This window comes from Suncus etruscus, chromosome 17 (assembly GCF_024139225.1).
Source record: "Suncus etruscus isolate mSunEtr1 chromosome 17, mSunEtr1.pri.cur, whole genome shotgun sequence".
In the NCBI taxonomy this organism is placed as follows: domain Eukaryota; kingdom Metazoa; phylum Chordata; class Mammalia; order Eulipotyphla; family Soricidae; genus Suncus; species Suncus etruscus.
The window spans coordinates 966,062-980,803 of NC_064864.1; the positions used below are offsets into that span (position 1 = coordinate 966,062).

General features: G+C 52.3%; 1 protein-coding gene across 1 annotated transcript in view; it reads right to left on the reverse strand.

Annotated features, from left to right (window-relative positions):
• Positions 1–14,742, reverse strand: part of HK1 (hexokinase 1) — a 65,472-nt gene continuing 50,730 nt past the window's right edge. Inside the window, exons 11-18 of the mRNA XM_049790483.1 lie at positions 13,857–14,005; positions 13,535–13,654; positions 11,582–11,677; positions 10,756–10,855; positions 7,001–7,184; positions 5,026–5,181; positions 1,344–1,577; positions 1–954 (exon numbers count right to left, since the gene is read on the reverse strand). Coding sequence (XP_049646440.1) covers positions 810–954; positions 1,344–1,577; positions 5,026–5,181; positions 7,001–7,184; positions 10,756–10,855; positions 11,582–11,677; positions 13,535–13,654; positions 13,857–14,005 — 1,184 coding nt within the window. The 3' untranslated portion in view covers positions 1–809. The remainder of the gene's footprint in view (positions 955–1,343; positions 1,578–5,025; positions 5,182–7,000; positions 7,185–10,755; positions 10,856–11,581; positions 11,678–13,534; positions 13,655–13,856; positions 14,006–14,742) is intronic.

Here is a 14,742-nt window from a genome sequence, read left to right on the forward strand (position 1 = left end):
TTTGTTTGGTACAAAGTTTACTGGGTCATACAACGGGGCTCACAAAAGCGAAAGGGAATTCCGATGAGGGGCTGTGTGGGCCGATTCCTTTGATTCCAAACAGAAGCGACATGTGCCCGAGGGGCCACCCACCTCCCCACGGAGCAGACGGAAGGCGACATCGTACACGCAGGGGGGCAGGGAGTCGGGTGGGGCTCGAACCAGCTCCACGGACACACAACTGGAAGGGTGGCGCGCTGACCTGTCCCCACACCGCACCCCCCAGGGGGACCTGGGCGCGCCAGAGACAGCCGTGGGTACTGGCTCGTCCCCAGGAAAGGGTCCCGGCAGTGTGTGCTGGTGATTCTTCCACGTCACAACGAGATGCGTCCACAGGACGGGTGGCGGGGTGGGGGGCCCAGTAAGGCCTGTCAGGATGAGGGTGGGGCTTTTCCTGGTGGGCCGACCCCCACCCGCTGCTGGACGAATGCATAAATTAGAACGATGGGTGGATGGGTGGGGAGGGAGGCCTACACGTCACACACGGAGGGGACCGGACGACCAGTTGGAAATCAAACCATGCAGTCGTGGGGCAGGCCAGGTGGTTATCAAGAGCACGTGCTCCAGCTCTGTACCCTAAGGTTAGGCGCCGTGAAGTCGGGTTGTGTGTTGTGTGTTGTGTTTTGTGTGTGTGTGTTTTCTCCCACCACCTTTGGCGGGGTGGTGGGCTCAGGCGCCGGCAGCCCCCCACCCTCCACTCCACTCCAGCATGGCTGGCTGGGTGTGGGGTCACACTGGAAGGGCGGTGGCGGTGGCAGGGACCTGGGACCTCAGCTGCTCACTTCATCCCGGAGCCGGACACCCACGGCCGTGATGAGGGCAGCGCCCTTGCCGCTGCCATCTTCGGACAGGAGGAAGGACACGGAGCACTGTGGTGAGAGCTCCTTCACCGTCTGGCACATGATCCGGGAGAAGCTGCAAGAGAGGCAGGGGAAGGTGAGCAGCCCAGAAGAGATGGCTGCACTCTCATGGGAAGAGGAGGAGGAGGAGGAGGAGGACGTGGAGGAGGAGGAGGAAGAGGAAGAAGAGGAGAAGGAAGAGAAAGAAGAGGAGAAAGAGGAAGAGGAGGAAGAAGGAGGAGGAAGAAGAGGAGAGAAGAGAAAGGAAAAAGAGAGAAGGAGGAGAAAGAGAAGGAAGAGGAAAAGGAGAAGAGGAAAAAGAAGAGGAGGAGGAAGAGAAGGAAGAGGAATAGAAAGAGGAGAGGAGGAAGAGGAAGAGGAGGAGGAAGAGAAAGAGGAAGCAGAAGAGGAGGAAGAGGAAGGTAATTTCCCCCCAAGGTCCCCAGCAACGGAAGCCAGGCTTACTGCGGATGCAGCTTGTAGAGGGTCCCGTCCACGCCGACCGTCACGTTGAGCCGGTCCAGGCCCCGGTTCTCCCGGATCTTGTCCACCACGGCGGCCACGCCAGCCCCGCAGAGCTGCGCGGCACGCCGGGACACCACCCCGCACACCATCTTCACCAGGATGCTGTCGTCGCACGTGCTGTTGAGGCCCAGCTGCTGCAGGATGGCCCGGACCTGGCGCAGCGCCAGCCGGTCACTGTGGGAAGAAGAAAGAGGTCAGGGACTCTCCTCTCATGCAAGGGATATGCCGCTCCCTACTCCAGCACTGTCAGATGCATCAAGGGGACAATGCTTGACTTTTTATTCTTGCACAAAATATCTGCGAGGCCGGAAGGTTTTTTTTACCCCAGCTGAGCCCTGGCACCTGCGTGGCATGAGAGGTGCGGAGTGGGACTCGAACGAAGTACCACATGGTTGCCAGGAGTGAGCTGCAGTGCCCACAGTTAAAGAGAGAGTCCAAGCAGAACTGGGTGTGGCTCCCACAAAATGAAGTATAAATTAGCAGTTTAAAAATAATCATCTCGGGGCCAGTGCGGTGGCACTAGAGGTAAGGTGTCTGCCTTGCCAGCGCTAGCCTAGAACGGACCGTGGTTCGATCCCCCGGCGTCCCATGTGGTCCCCCAAGCCAAGGGCGACTTCTGAGCGCATAGCCAGGAGTACCCCTGAGCGTCGCTGGGTGTGGCCCAAAAAACAATAAATAAATAAATAAATAAATACATACATACATACATACATACATACATACATACATAAAAATAATCATCTCGGGGCCGGAGAGATAGTATGGAGGTAAGGCGTTTGGCCTTGCATGCAGAAGGATGGTGGTTCAAATTCTGGCATCCCATATGGTCCCCCGAGCCTGCCAGGGGCGATTTCTGAGCATAGAGCCAGGAGTAAGCCCTGAACGCTGCCGGGTGTGACCTCCCCCCAAAAAACCCCAAAAACAAACAAACAAACAAAAATATCATCCTTCCAGCCTTTCTGGAAAACAATAGAAATTCCTGGACATTGAGTTCCATATGATCCAGCAGCTATGCCACTCCGAGGGATAGACCCTCGGAACACAAAAATACAATTCAAAAATCCCTTCCTCACACCTATTCATTGCAGTGCTATTGACAATAGCCAGAATCTGGAAACAACCCAGATCCCATAGCAGATGAAAGGCTAAAGAAACTGTGGTACATATACACAATGGAATATTATGCAGCCGTCAGAAGAGATGAAGTCATGACATTTTCCTATACATGGATGTACATGGAATCTATTATGCTGAGTGAAATAAGTCAGAGGGAGAGAGAGACACAGAATAGTCTCACTCATCTATGGGTTTTAAGACAATAAAAAACATTATTGAAATAATTCCCAGAGAAGAGGGCTGGAAGGACCGGTTCACCATGTACGCTCACCACAAAGAGCTGTGAGTTCAGTTAGAGACATAACTACACTGAAAACTATCATAAAAATGTCAATGAGTGAGAAAAGTAGAATGCCTGTCTTGAAGACAGGCAGGGGTGGGGGAGGAGGGTGATGGGGGGCACTGGTGGTGGAAAGGCTGCACTGGTGAAAGGGGGTGTTCTCTTTTTTATAACTGAAACCCAACTACAAATACGTTTGTAATCATGGTGCTTAGTTAAATATATGAAAAACATTTTTAAAACCATCTCATAATATTAGATGTTAAATTGCAGCGAAATAGGGTAAATTTAGAAAAATTCTATGCTGGAAAATGGAAACAGTCCAGATCCTAACACTGAAGAAAATGCCACTGATATTTTGCTATTTTCTTCTTCCAGTCAATTTTTTTTTTTTTTTTTTTTTTTTTTTTTTTGTTTTTGGGCCACACCCGGTAACGCTCAGGGGTTACTCCTGGCTATGCACTCAGAAGTCGCTCCTGGCTTGGGGGACCATATGGGACGCCGGGGGATCGAACCGCGGTCCGTCTCCTAGGCTAGCGCAGGTAAGGCAGGCACCTTACCTCCAGCGCCACCGCCCGGCCCCTCTTCCAGTCAATTTTTACTAGAAACCATTAAACGTCTATTCTAAATGAATAAGCTTATCCTTAATTTTCTCGGTATTTTTTTGTTTTGTTTTGTTTTGGGGTCACACCTGGAGGTGCTCAGGGGCTATTCCTGGCTCTGTGCTCAGAAAACACTCCTGGCAGGCTCGGGGACCATGTGGGATGCCAACATTCAAACCACCATCCATCTGCATGCAAGGCAAATGCCCTACTGCTGAGCTATCTCTCCAGCCTCCTTTCTCATTGTTTATGTTTTTAATGGACCACACACCCAGCTACTCTCAGGGGTTACTCCTGGCTCTGCACTGAGAAGTCATTCCTGGCAGGCTCGAGGGGATCATATGAGATGCCAGGGATAGAAACCGGGTCCATCCTGGGTCAGTTGCATAAAGCAAATGCCCTACCGCTTTGCTATCTCTCTGGCCCCTCATTTTCTCATTTTAACTTTTTCCTTCCTCTGAAACTCCAAGCACCTCGCTACCACCTTCTGTGAGCTCAGAGAAAGAATCAGCACCCAGAGACCCTCCCAGAGGGCACCCCATACCCTGTTGAGGGATGGGGAAAAGTGGATGCTCCTCTGTCTGATGGGACGAGCTCCACTGTCTAGTGGACAAACCTGTAACTCCTGAATGTTTCTTTCTGATGCATTTCCAGGTCAAAGGGCCTTTTGACATAACTACCAAGTATCCTCTGGACAATTGTGCCAACTTCTTGCCACTTCAGCAGCGTGTGCCCCACTGCCCCCCAGCAGAAGGATCCCTTTATTCTGATCATATGTGCTCAAGTATGTTCCCTGGAGTATAGACATCACCCAACATCAGATGCTGTTCTGTTCTAGATACAAGAAGGTGTGGGGTCCGAGTGGTAGTACAGCAGGTAAGGTGCTTGCATGCAGCTGACTCGTGTTGGATCCCTGGCATACCATTTAGTCCCCACGCCCCCAAGTACCACCAGGAATAATTCCTCAGTGTAGAGCCAGGAGTAATCCCTGAGCATCGCCAGATATGGATCCAAAACCAAAAATTTAAAAATAAAATAATGATATATTTTTTAAATGAGGTGGTATGTGCCAGGCACTTTTCTACCTTGTCTATTGGCTGACAAAGACAGTATTTGCTCCACAGAAGGAAATAGGGGGTGGGGATAGTGATGGGGCAGAGGAGAAGCAGTGCCTGTTGTGGGAAGGCTGATGCCAGCACCTCTGAGTTCTGAGGACCAAAGGAGTTTTCAACGCAAATATCTGTCACACAACCTTAACAGAAGTGGAGCATAACTTGCAAATCAAAATAATGTCCCAGTAACCAGTGTTTGCAAATCAGGTAGGATGCTTGCCGTGCATGCAGGTGGCCTGGGTTCCACCAGTCCCCGGTATCCCGTATGGTCCCCCAAACACTGACAGGAGTGATTCATGAGTGCAGAGCCAGGAGTAAGCCCAGAGCACTGCTGGGTGTGGCCCCAAACAACAACAAAAGAAAAATGTAATAAAATAATAGAAGCCCTGATTTGTAAAAGTTTAGGGTCTGCTGCAGAGTCAGAAAATAAGATGCAGAAAAGGGGTCCAATGACTCCAGGGGTCCACAGTCTTCTTCCCTTCTGCTCCTGCAGAGGCCGCCCTGAAACTCACCTCTCGATCTGTGAGAGAAACTTGGTCTGGAAGATGCCCCAGGTCTTCAGGGGCTCAGAGATCTGGCCCCGGAAGAGGAAGCCCTTCTTGGTGAAGTCGATCAGGATGTTGCGGACGATCTCGCCCAGGTACATTCCGCTGATCATTTTCTCAAACCTGAGAGGAGAGGAGATGCTAAAGGTTCTGGTTCTTAGAGCCTGGCACCTCTCTGGCCCTTCGCCCAGCCCTGTGCCCCCACTGAGGCCAAGTGGCGGGTCTTTGACAGATGGTGTAATGTTCCACCTCCCAGGATCAGAGGCAAAACCCTTTACTGCACTCAAACGGACAGTCAGAGAGATAGAAGAGCCGGGAGGGTGTTCGCCTTGCACTCTGTCAACCCAGGTTTGACTCCAGCTTCCCATCCTCCACCTGACACAGTGGTAGGGCATTTGCCTTGCATGTGACTGACCTAGGACAGACCACGGTTCAATCCCCAGTGCCCCATGGAAGCCTCATCCCTCCTTTCTTCCTAGGGAACTTGACCTTACCTGCAAGACCCCGCCCATTCCTGGGAGGGGTCTTGGAAAAGGTAGATAAAGCCTTTGACCCAGGGGATTAGTCCTCTCCTTTTGGTCTTTGGCCAGCATGGAGGTCAAAAGGAAGATGGCTGAAAGGAGTTAAGATGCAGGGCTAGCTAAGAATGACTGATGCTTAAAAGGTTATGATCTAGGCCACACATGTGGTGGATAGGGCATGAATAAAGTTGATGCTTCCTGATGCCTGTCTCTGGATGAGTCTGATTCCGCCGTTCACCTAAACCTGGGACCCGCCAGCTGAGTGGGGATTGCGGAGCCACGTGGCCTGGGGTGGCAGAGAAAAATCCATCTATCCTTCACCATCCACCACCATCGTTAATTATTTAATGCTATACCCCATATGGTCCCCCAGCCTGCCAGGAGCGATTTCTGAGCGCAGAGCTAGGAGTAATCCCTGAATATAACTGGGTGTGGCCCCCAAACAAGCAAACAAACAAACAAAATATAAACTGATCCAAAGAAAGACTCGGGCTGAGAACTAGAAGAGGTGGCTCTTGAAGAAGGCCAAGACAGAGAGAGAGAGAACAGCTTTGTGTCTGGGGAAACCAGGGCAGCTCCTTTCTGCTCTCAGAGCACAGCATTACTCATTCTAGTCCTGGAATCCCTGGGGAGGCAAGGAGGCATTGATGTCTGCAGGAAAGAGTGGCCAAGAACCATGCCTGGGGCAGCCCCCAAAAAATGAGCTGCGGAACCCCTAAAGGCCATCAGATGGCGCTCGAGGTTGTCCCAGGGGAAGAATGAGCCCGCCCTCCCAGTGCCCATTGGCAAAGGCTGGTCCTACTCTCTCCCTCACTGCACGGAAACATGCTGATTTTGCAAGAAGTTTTATCCTTTTTTTTTGGTTTTTGGGCCACACCCGGTGACACTCAGGGGTTCCTCCTGGCTATGCGCTCAAAAGTCGCTCCTGGCTTGGGGGACCATACGGGATGCCAGGGGAGGCTAGAGCAGGCAGAGCAGGCACCTTACCTCTAGCGCCACCGCGCTGGCCCCAAGAAGTTTTATCTTTTATTTGGGGGTAGGACCACATCCAGCAGCACTTAGGAGTTACTCCTGGCTCTGCACTCAGAAATAGCCCCTAGCAGGCTGGGGAACTAGATGGGATGCTGGGGACGGAACCAGGTCCTTCCCAGGTCGGCCCATGCAAGGCAAATGCCCTACCACTGTGCCATCTCTCCAGCCCCTATTTATTTATTTTGGAGTTAGGGCCAGACCCAGCGACAGTCAAGGGTTACTCCTGACTCTGCACTCAGGAATCATTCCTGGTGGTGCTCAGACAGCCCATAATGGGTGTCAAGGTTTGAGTCGAGCTGAGCTATTGCTCCAGCCCTGCTGCTCCCATTTTGAAAGGCAGGACTGTGGCCCACGCTTCCCTCTCAAGGTCCCCTCCTCAGCAAAATCACCTCTGTTTCCCAGCATTCAGAGAAAATTCGTCCACCATTTGGTCAAAGATGGTCCTGATGTCGTCCAGGCTCCCGTTGTCCCCAAAGGCGCCCCACTCCATGTTGATGCACATCTTCCCTTCATCCCCTTCCACCATCTCGATGTTCTTCATTTCTTCCATGTAGCAGGCATTGCTGCCAGTGCCTGCAAGAGTCGAGGAGCAGGGGGAGAGAAAGTCAGGCCACTTCCCTGGGGAAGGAGGCCGAGATGTCACAGACACATGGAATATTTCTGAAGAGAACCGAGCCATCAGTTCACTTGCTCTGTCCGTGTTTTACAAGGACCTGTTGAAATAAATATAAAAGGCCAAGTTCAACCACCCAGAGATCATCTGATTACTTTGCTTCATTGTTAAGACACCAATACTTGGGGGCCGGAGCAACAGCACAGCAATAGGGTGTTTGCCTTGCACGTGGCCAACCCCAGACAGACCCCAGTTCGAACCCAGGCATCCCACATTGTCCACCGAGTCTGCCAGGGGAAATTTTTGAGCACAGAGCCAGAAGTAGCCCGAGCACCACCGTGTGTGACCCACACACCCAAAAAAAAAAAAAAAAAGACACCAACTGAATATAAATACAGGTGTTTATATTTAGCTAAAACTTGTCTAATAACCAAGCGATGCCATGTCAATGGTAGGTAGAAGTTGAGGGATTCCCTCATTCTCTCCACAAATAAAGACACACACACACACACACACACACACACACACACACACACACGAACTAGGAACCACAGTCAGGCCACTATCAGGCCACAGTCCAGATGAGGACGACATTGCCTGCCCCACCCCTATCCTCAGTGTCCCAAAACGAAGGCCCTGATGGGGGACAGAACAGTGTCCTAAACACTTCAAGGGCTGGAGAGAGGCCTCATGGGGCTGCAGAACATGAACTCACGCCCAAGAGATCTGGACTGGACTGGAACCCCAATACCATACGACCTCCCAAACACTGCTTTCGAGCAATGTGAGAGCAGCCCATGTCCTGCCAGGGGCATCCTCCAAACAAAGTAAAGAACACAAGTGGCTTTCTAGTCTCCACTCTGATACCTCCTGAAAACGTGACAATTCTCTGGGAAAAAACAGCATCTCCTTGGGTTCACCCTCACCCTGCACGCACACCCGTGATGGGAGAATCCTAGGAGCCTTGAACCCGTGATCAACCAGGGTCAGAGCAGATGACTGCAGCAGCACCCCGCACCCCAAGGACCCAGAGACACCTGTCCGTATTCTTGCTCATGAAAGGGCCAAGCACAGTCCTTGAGAGAAACATTCAGAAAGTCTCCCTGTAGTGTGCCTGGCAAAAACATCCAAACTGGGGTCCCTGAAAATGGCAAAGCCAAGCAACCAAAGTGTCCTTCACACCCATCTTTCTAACTTTCTTAACTTCCTTTCATCCAAAGTGAACCATGGAGAGAGAGAAGAGAGTCCGGAGATAACAGGTGGAGCCAAGAAAGAAAAAGCTCGGGCCCGGAGAGATAGCACAGCGGCGTTTGCCTTGCAAGCAGCCGATCCAGGACCAAAGGTGGTTGGTTCGAATCCCGGTGTCCCATAAGGTCCCCCGTGCCTGCCAGGAGCTATTTCTGAGCAGACAGCCAGGAGTAACCCCTGAGCACTGCCGGGGGTGACCCAAAAACAAAAAGAAAACAAAAAAAAAAGAAAGAAAAAGCTCTGGGGGCCAAAATGATAGCACATCGGGTAGGGTGGGGAGTTTGCCTTGCACACAGCTGACTCAGGTTCTCTCCCTATCCCCAGCATCCCAGATGGTTCCTTGAGCCTGGCAGGAGCAATTTCTGACCACAGAGCCAAGAATAATCCCCGAATGTCACCGGTTGTGGCCCCAAAACAAACAAACAAATGAAACAAAAAACAAACAAACAAAAATGAGGGAGCTGGAGAGACACAATGTTAAGGTGTGTGCCTTGCACTTGGCTGACCCTGGACGGACCCAGGTTCGATTCCCAGCATCCCATATGGTTCCCTCAGGCTGCCAGGTGTGATTTCTGAGCATAGAGCCAGGAGTAACCCCTGAGTGCCACCAGGTGGGGCCCAAAAACCAAAAAAAAAAAAAGAAGAAAAAAAAAAGCTTCTGAGTCAGCCCCACCCCCAGAAGTTTTGAGCAGAGGTGGACCGAGGGAGTGACCTTGGAGGGGGTTTTGTGGGTCAGGGGCTGCGGAGGATTGTGCTGTGTCACTGGCGAAAGTGCTGTGTCACTGTGGCTCAGTACTTACACCTAAGCTCTTTGGAGAGCAAAGGGTAGGGCTGGGTGGAGACAGCAGCTTTGCACAGGAAACAAAGGGCCCCGAGCCACGCCCTCGCCAAACGTGGGGTTGCTGCCCAGTGTTTTCATATCCTCACAGGAGTGGCGTGGGATTGAACAAAACAGAAGCAGCGTGCCCAGGCCAGACCCCAGTAATCCAGGTAGCCAACAGAGGATTCCAGCAGCACCTCTCGAAGCTCCAGGTCCCGGCAGGGTGAACAGATGCTGGCTGAGAAACAGAGAGGCTTTCCCCACAATCCTCTCACACTGGGTGCTCTATCGGAGTGGAGGAATGGTTTACTCCCCATCTGAAAAGCAAGCTTCAGGGCTGGAGCTATAGTACAGCTGGGAGGGCAATTACTTTGCATGCAGCTAACCCAGGTTTGATCCCTGAGATCCCCCAAGTGATTAGTCCCCCAAGTGATCCTGGGACACAGGGTCAGGAGTAACCTCTGAGTACAGTGAATGTGGCCCCAAAACCAAAATAAAAACAAAAAATGGGTCTGGAGCAGTGGCGCAAGCAGTAGGGCATTTGCCTTGCATGTGCGTTCCATATGGGCCCCAAGCCAGGAGTGATTTCTGAGTGCAAGGCCAGGTGTAACCCCTGAGTATCACCAGGTATGGCCCCCCAAAAAACAAACAAACAAAAAAATAAAACCAATAAAACTACAACAAAGGGTCAGAGCCATAGCACAGCAGTAACCAACACAGGACAGACCCTGGTTCGAATCCCAGCATCCCATATAGTCCCCCAGCCTGCCAGGAGCGACTTCTGAGCACTGCTGTGTGACACACACACACACACACACACACACACACACACACACACACACACACCAGGAGCGACTTCTGAGCACTGTTGTGTCACACACGCACACACATCCCTCCCTACAACAAATAAAATAGAAACAATAGACAAAACCATTTTTTACAAGTTTCAGGGAGATGTGCTCTCCAGGCACAGTCCCCAGCCACTCTCCAGCTTGTTTAGACTGTGGGAGAAGAACCCACAAAATCAAGAGAACCCCACTGTGATCCACTTAATGGCTGAGGCCTGTCCAGGCAAGATGGAGCCAACAACCACCCAGGCCCTTTCCAGGGTGGGGAGAAAACGCCCAGCCTCAGGGTCCTGCAATGATCACCCAGAATCTCTCCAGGGAAGCCCCAGAGAGTGGGTTCTTGTCCGGATCGGTTCCCCACACTGACAGCCTGGCCACCAGCCTGAGGAGTGTCTGGGCTGCAAGTTGTTGGCTCTGGGGTTGAGGAGGAGCGCCAGAGGAAGAGACCGGCAGCCCCAGTCCAGGATGAAGCTCTGGAGGGAGGGACAGCGTGGACAGACACACGGACGGATGAGCACACACACCCTGCAAGGATGGAACTGCTGATCTGAGGTCCCAGGAAAGGGGCGGATACACAGCTGTCCCCAATGAGGCCAGACAGACCTTGGGACTCACCCACAATGAGCCCCATCTCACAGGTGGGCTCCTCGTAAGCGCAAGTCATCATGGTGCCCACGGTGTCGTTGACCACGGCCACCACGTCCAGGTCGAATTCCTTTGGAAAGAAAGAGCAAATTTAGGAGAGGGACGGCTCTGCCTGGGCTGCATCCGTGCGCTTCGGTCTCAGACTGAAAACGGGACCAGAATGTCTGGGATGTACTATAGTATCTTCTCCTGAGCCTCTTCGATGTCCCCTTACAGACCAGATGCCTCCTTTCATGAAGGGAGCAGATCTGAGGCACGGGACAGCCCACCCGCTCTCGGAAGCCCACAGGCGCGTTTCTGTAATGGACAAAAGACAAGGGGAGCGGCCAGAGTGTGTTTGCCTCGCATGCTGTCGGCCCAGGATGGAACCTGGTTCGATTCCTGGCATCCCATATGATCCCATGAGCCTGCCAGGGGTGATTTCTAAGCACAGAGCCAGGCATAACCCCTGAGCACTGCTGGGTGTGGCCCAAACGCCCCCAAATTGAAAAATACAAAATAAATATACATTACAGACACCTTATTTTTACAGAGCCTGCCAGCCCCTGCCATCTCCCGACCACCTCTCCCCACCTTTCTTCCGTTCCTTGTCCTCACATCTATCATGAGAGGTCCAGAACAATCTAGGTATTTAGTCCCCACCCCATACCACCTATGTCCCCTTCCCCCATTACTCCACATACCACACATAAGTGAGACCGCCTGGCCTTTGGTTTTCAAGCATCTATGATTTCTATAACCAATCCCCCCTCCCATAAATTAGAAAAGATTCTAGAAATATTCTCTCAGCAGTTACCTCTCTCCTTTTAATTGCATCTCTCAACAGGGTCGCCACATCATGTCCCACACAGTCTGTCGCCTTAAAGCCCTTTGTCCAGGTGACCAAGATGCCCTGAAACACGAGGAGGAGAGGGGGGGAGAGCTATGAAGCGATTCAGGCTTCTGGGCAGGCACCAGAATGTCAGGCCTGAGCACAAGCAATAGTAATAGGAACTATTTCAAAGGCCTCAATTTACGTCACATAGTGGGGAGGGCGTTTGTCTTGCATACAGGATGCTGGGTTTGATCCCTGGCATCCCATATGGTCCCCTGAGCCCTGCCAGGAGCTATCCCTGAGTGCAGAGTCAGGAGTAAGACCTGAGCACAGTTGGGGGTGTGCGGCCTGCCCCCCGCCAAAAAAAAAACGAACCCCAAAGACATACAATTGAAAAGAAATAAAACTTCAGTCTGTCCTTATAGGCAAACAACCACCAAGACAAGAAGGCACCAGTGCTGGGATCACTGAGGCAGAGGGACAGTCCCCTCCCCCCACCTCCGGCCTACAGTGTCCTTAAGGAGGTCTGGTCCATGGATCCCGTTTTGCAGATGGGGACACTGAGGCCAAGAATGTGACTGAAGTGGTTCCTGCCATTGTGCAAATAGGATTTCTCAGGAACAGTCTCCACCTAAGTCCAGCCTTTGCTTGGACAAGACCAAGGCGCCTCCGGGTGTGCGTTGCCAGGCCTGTGTTCCCATGAAGGCAAACAGGAGCCTAAGGCGTGTGAGGACAGAGGTGCAGCCAAATGCTGCTCTAAAAGAAAATGCTGATCTAAAAGATCTTCAGAGGGGGAAAAGCCTAAATCAGCACCTGAGGAGGAGCAGGTTAAAGCCCTGCCTGGCGCCCTTCCACTGCAGTGACAGGCCCCAAACTCTGGCCCGAGGCCACCTCCTGGCCACACCTCCCAGGGAGGTCCCACCCCCAACCGCACCCACCGTCACCCCAGCAGTACTCCAGGGAGCAGGAGTGAGGTAGCAAATGCTTTAAGGGAAGTGTTAATTAAAGGACTAGCCTTGCAAAAAGCCAAGACAGATTTGGTCCCTGGCACCCCATAGGGGTCACTTGACCCCTGGCAGGAGTGATCCAAGTCAAGAGAATGCCCTGTGCCCCAATAACAGGTGTGGCCCCCAAACCCAAGACTAGAAATAAATTAAAAACAAAAAATTCGGCCGTGCGATGGCACAAGAGGTAGGGCGTTTGCCTTGGATGAGCTAACTTAGGATGGACCATGGTTCGATCACCCGGTGACCCATATGGTCCCCCAAGCCAGGAGCGATTTCTGAGTGCAGAGCCAGGAGGAACCAGGTATGGCCCAAAAACCAAAACAAAAAACCAAAACAAAAAAAATTTGGGCTGGAGTGATAGCTCATGGCCAACGCGGAACAGACCTGGGTTTGATTCCCAGCATCCCATAAGGTCCCCTGAGCCTGCCAGGAGCGACTGATTTCTCAGGAGCAACCCCTGAGTGCCACTGGGTGTGGTAAAAAATAAACTAAAAACATTAAAAGCTGAGGGTAGGGGCCGGGCGGTGGCGCTGGAGGTAAGGTGCCTGCCTTGCCTGCGCTAGCCTAGGACGGACCTCGGTTCGATCCCCCGGCGTCCCATATGGTCCCCCAAGAAGCCAGGAGCAACTTCTGAGCACATAGCCAGGAGTAACCCCTGAGCGTCACAGGGTGTGGCCCAAAAAAACCAAAAAAAAAAAAAAAAAAAAAAAAAAAAAAAAAAAAGCTGAGGGTAGGGAACCGTTCATTTCTACCAAGGGTCTTTCAGACAAGTGTAACATCAAGCACGGGTCTCACAATCTGGGCCACTGGGTCGGGCACCCCACAAGAAACAACAGCCTTTGTCCCATCATCCCGAGTATCGTCCAGGGAGCAAAAAGTCAGAGCCCAGCCCCAAGACACAGAGGAGGGAGGAGGAGCCGACACTCACCTTGTCCAGGCTTGTCTGTTTGACGGGGAAGGAGAAGGTGAAGCCCAGAGGCATCCTGGGGCCCTTGATCCCCATGTAGTCGAGGAAGTCGGAGATGCAGGACACGATGTGGTCGAAGAGCTGCAGGAAGGACAGGCCAGGAGAGCTATGATCCACCCAGCTCCCCAACGCTCACGAAGCAAGCCCCCCCCCAAGGTCCTGGATGGCTGTTGTGTCTTACATAGCATCCTGATAACCTGACTTTCAAGCCAAGTGGCTTGGGGCATCCCGCACAATGCCCACATTACAGGTGTGGCCCTCACCCCCACGCCGCCGTACCCACCTCTTCCCCCGTGCCCTGCATGATGTTGATGGGGATGGCGTAGATCTTGTTGTGCATCTCCACGGTCCTCTTCTTCCCGCTTCGGATTTTCACCAGCAGCACTCGGAAGTTCGTGCCCCCGAGATCCAGCGCTAAGAAGTCACCATGTTCTGTTGTGGAAAAACGTAAAGGACATCAGCAAAGATCGGGGCAACACTCCTGCCCCACGCTGCAGGCTTTCAAGAGCAGAGGACGGGTCTAGGAACCCAGGAGAGGAACCCTAACTCTTACTCATGAGAGAGGGGAGCAAAAGAGGATGAGGGGACAGGTGGCCACAACCTGGGGCCAATGGGCTGGAGCGATAGCACAGCAGTAGGGCATTTGCCTTGCATGCAGCAGACCTGGATGGACCTGGGTTTGATCCCCAGCATCCCATATGGTCCCCTGAGCCTGCCAGGAATGATTTATGAGCACAGAGCCAGGAGAAACTCCTGGGCGCTGTCGGGTGTGGCCCTCCCCAATCCCCCCCCAAAAAAAATGGGCCAAGGAGAAAGGTCCCACCAGAAACAACAGACTGATTCTGCCAATAACCCTGCAAACCCGCCCAAAGTCACACGACAAGCTGTAAAACAAGTGTCCAAGTTTTGGGGAATTTTTGTTTTGGGGCCACACCTGGTGGCGGTTCAGGGCTTACTCCTTGCTCTGTGCTCCAGAATCACTCCTAGCAGACTTGGGGGACCATATGGGACACCAGATTTTGAACCCAGGTTGGTTGGGTAAAAGACAACGCTATACCAACAGTGCTATTGTGCCCACCCTTAGAAATTTTTATTTCAGGGATTTTTGGGGGAGGAGGGGGACACTGAGATAATGATGCCAATATCAAACTTCTGCAAACCCATTTGGA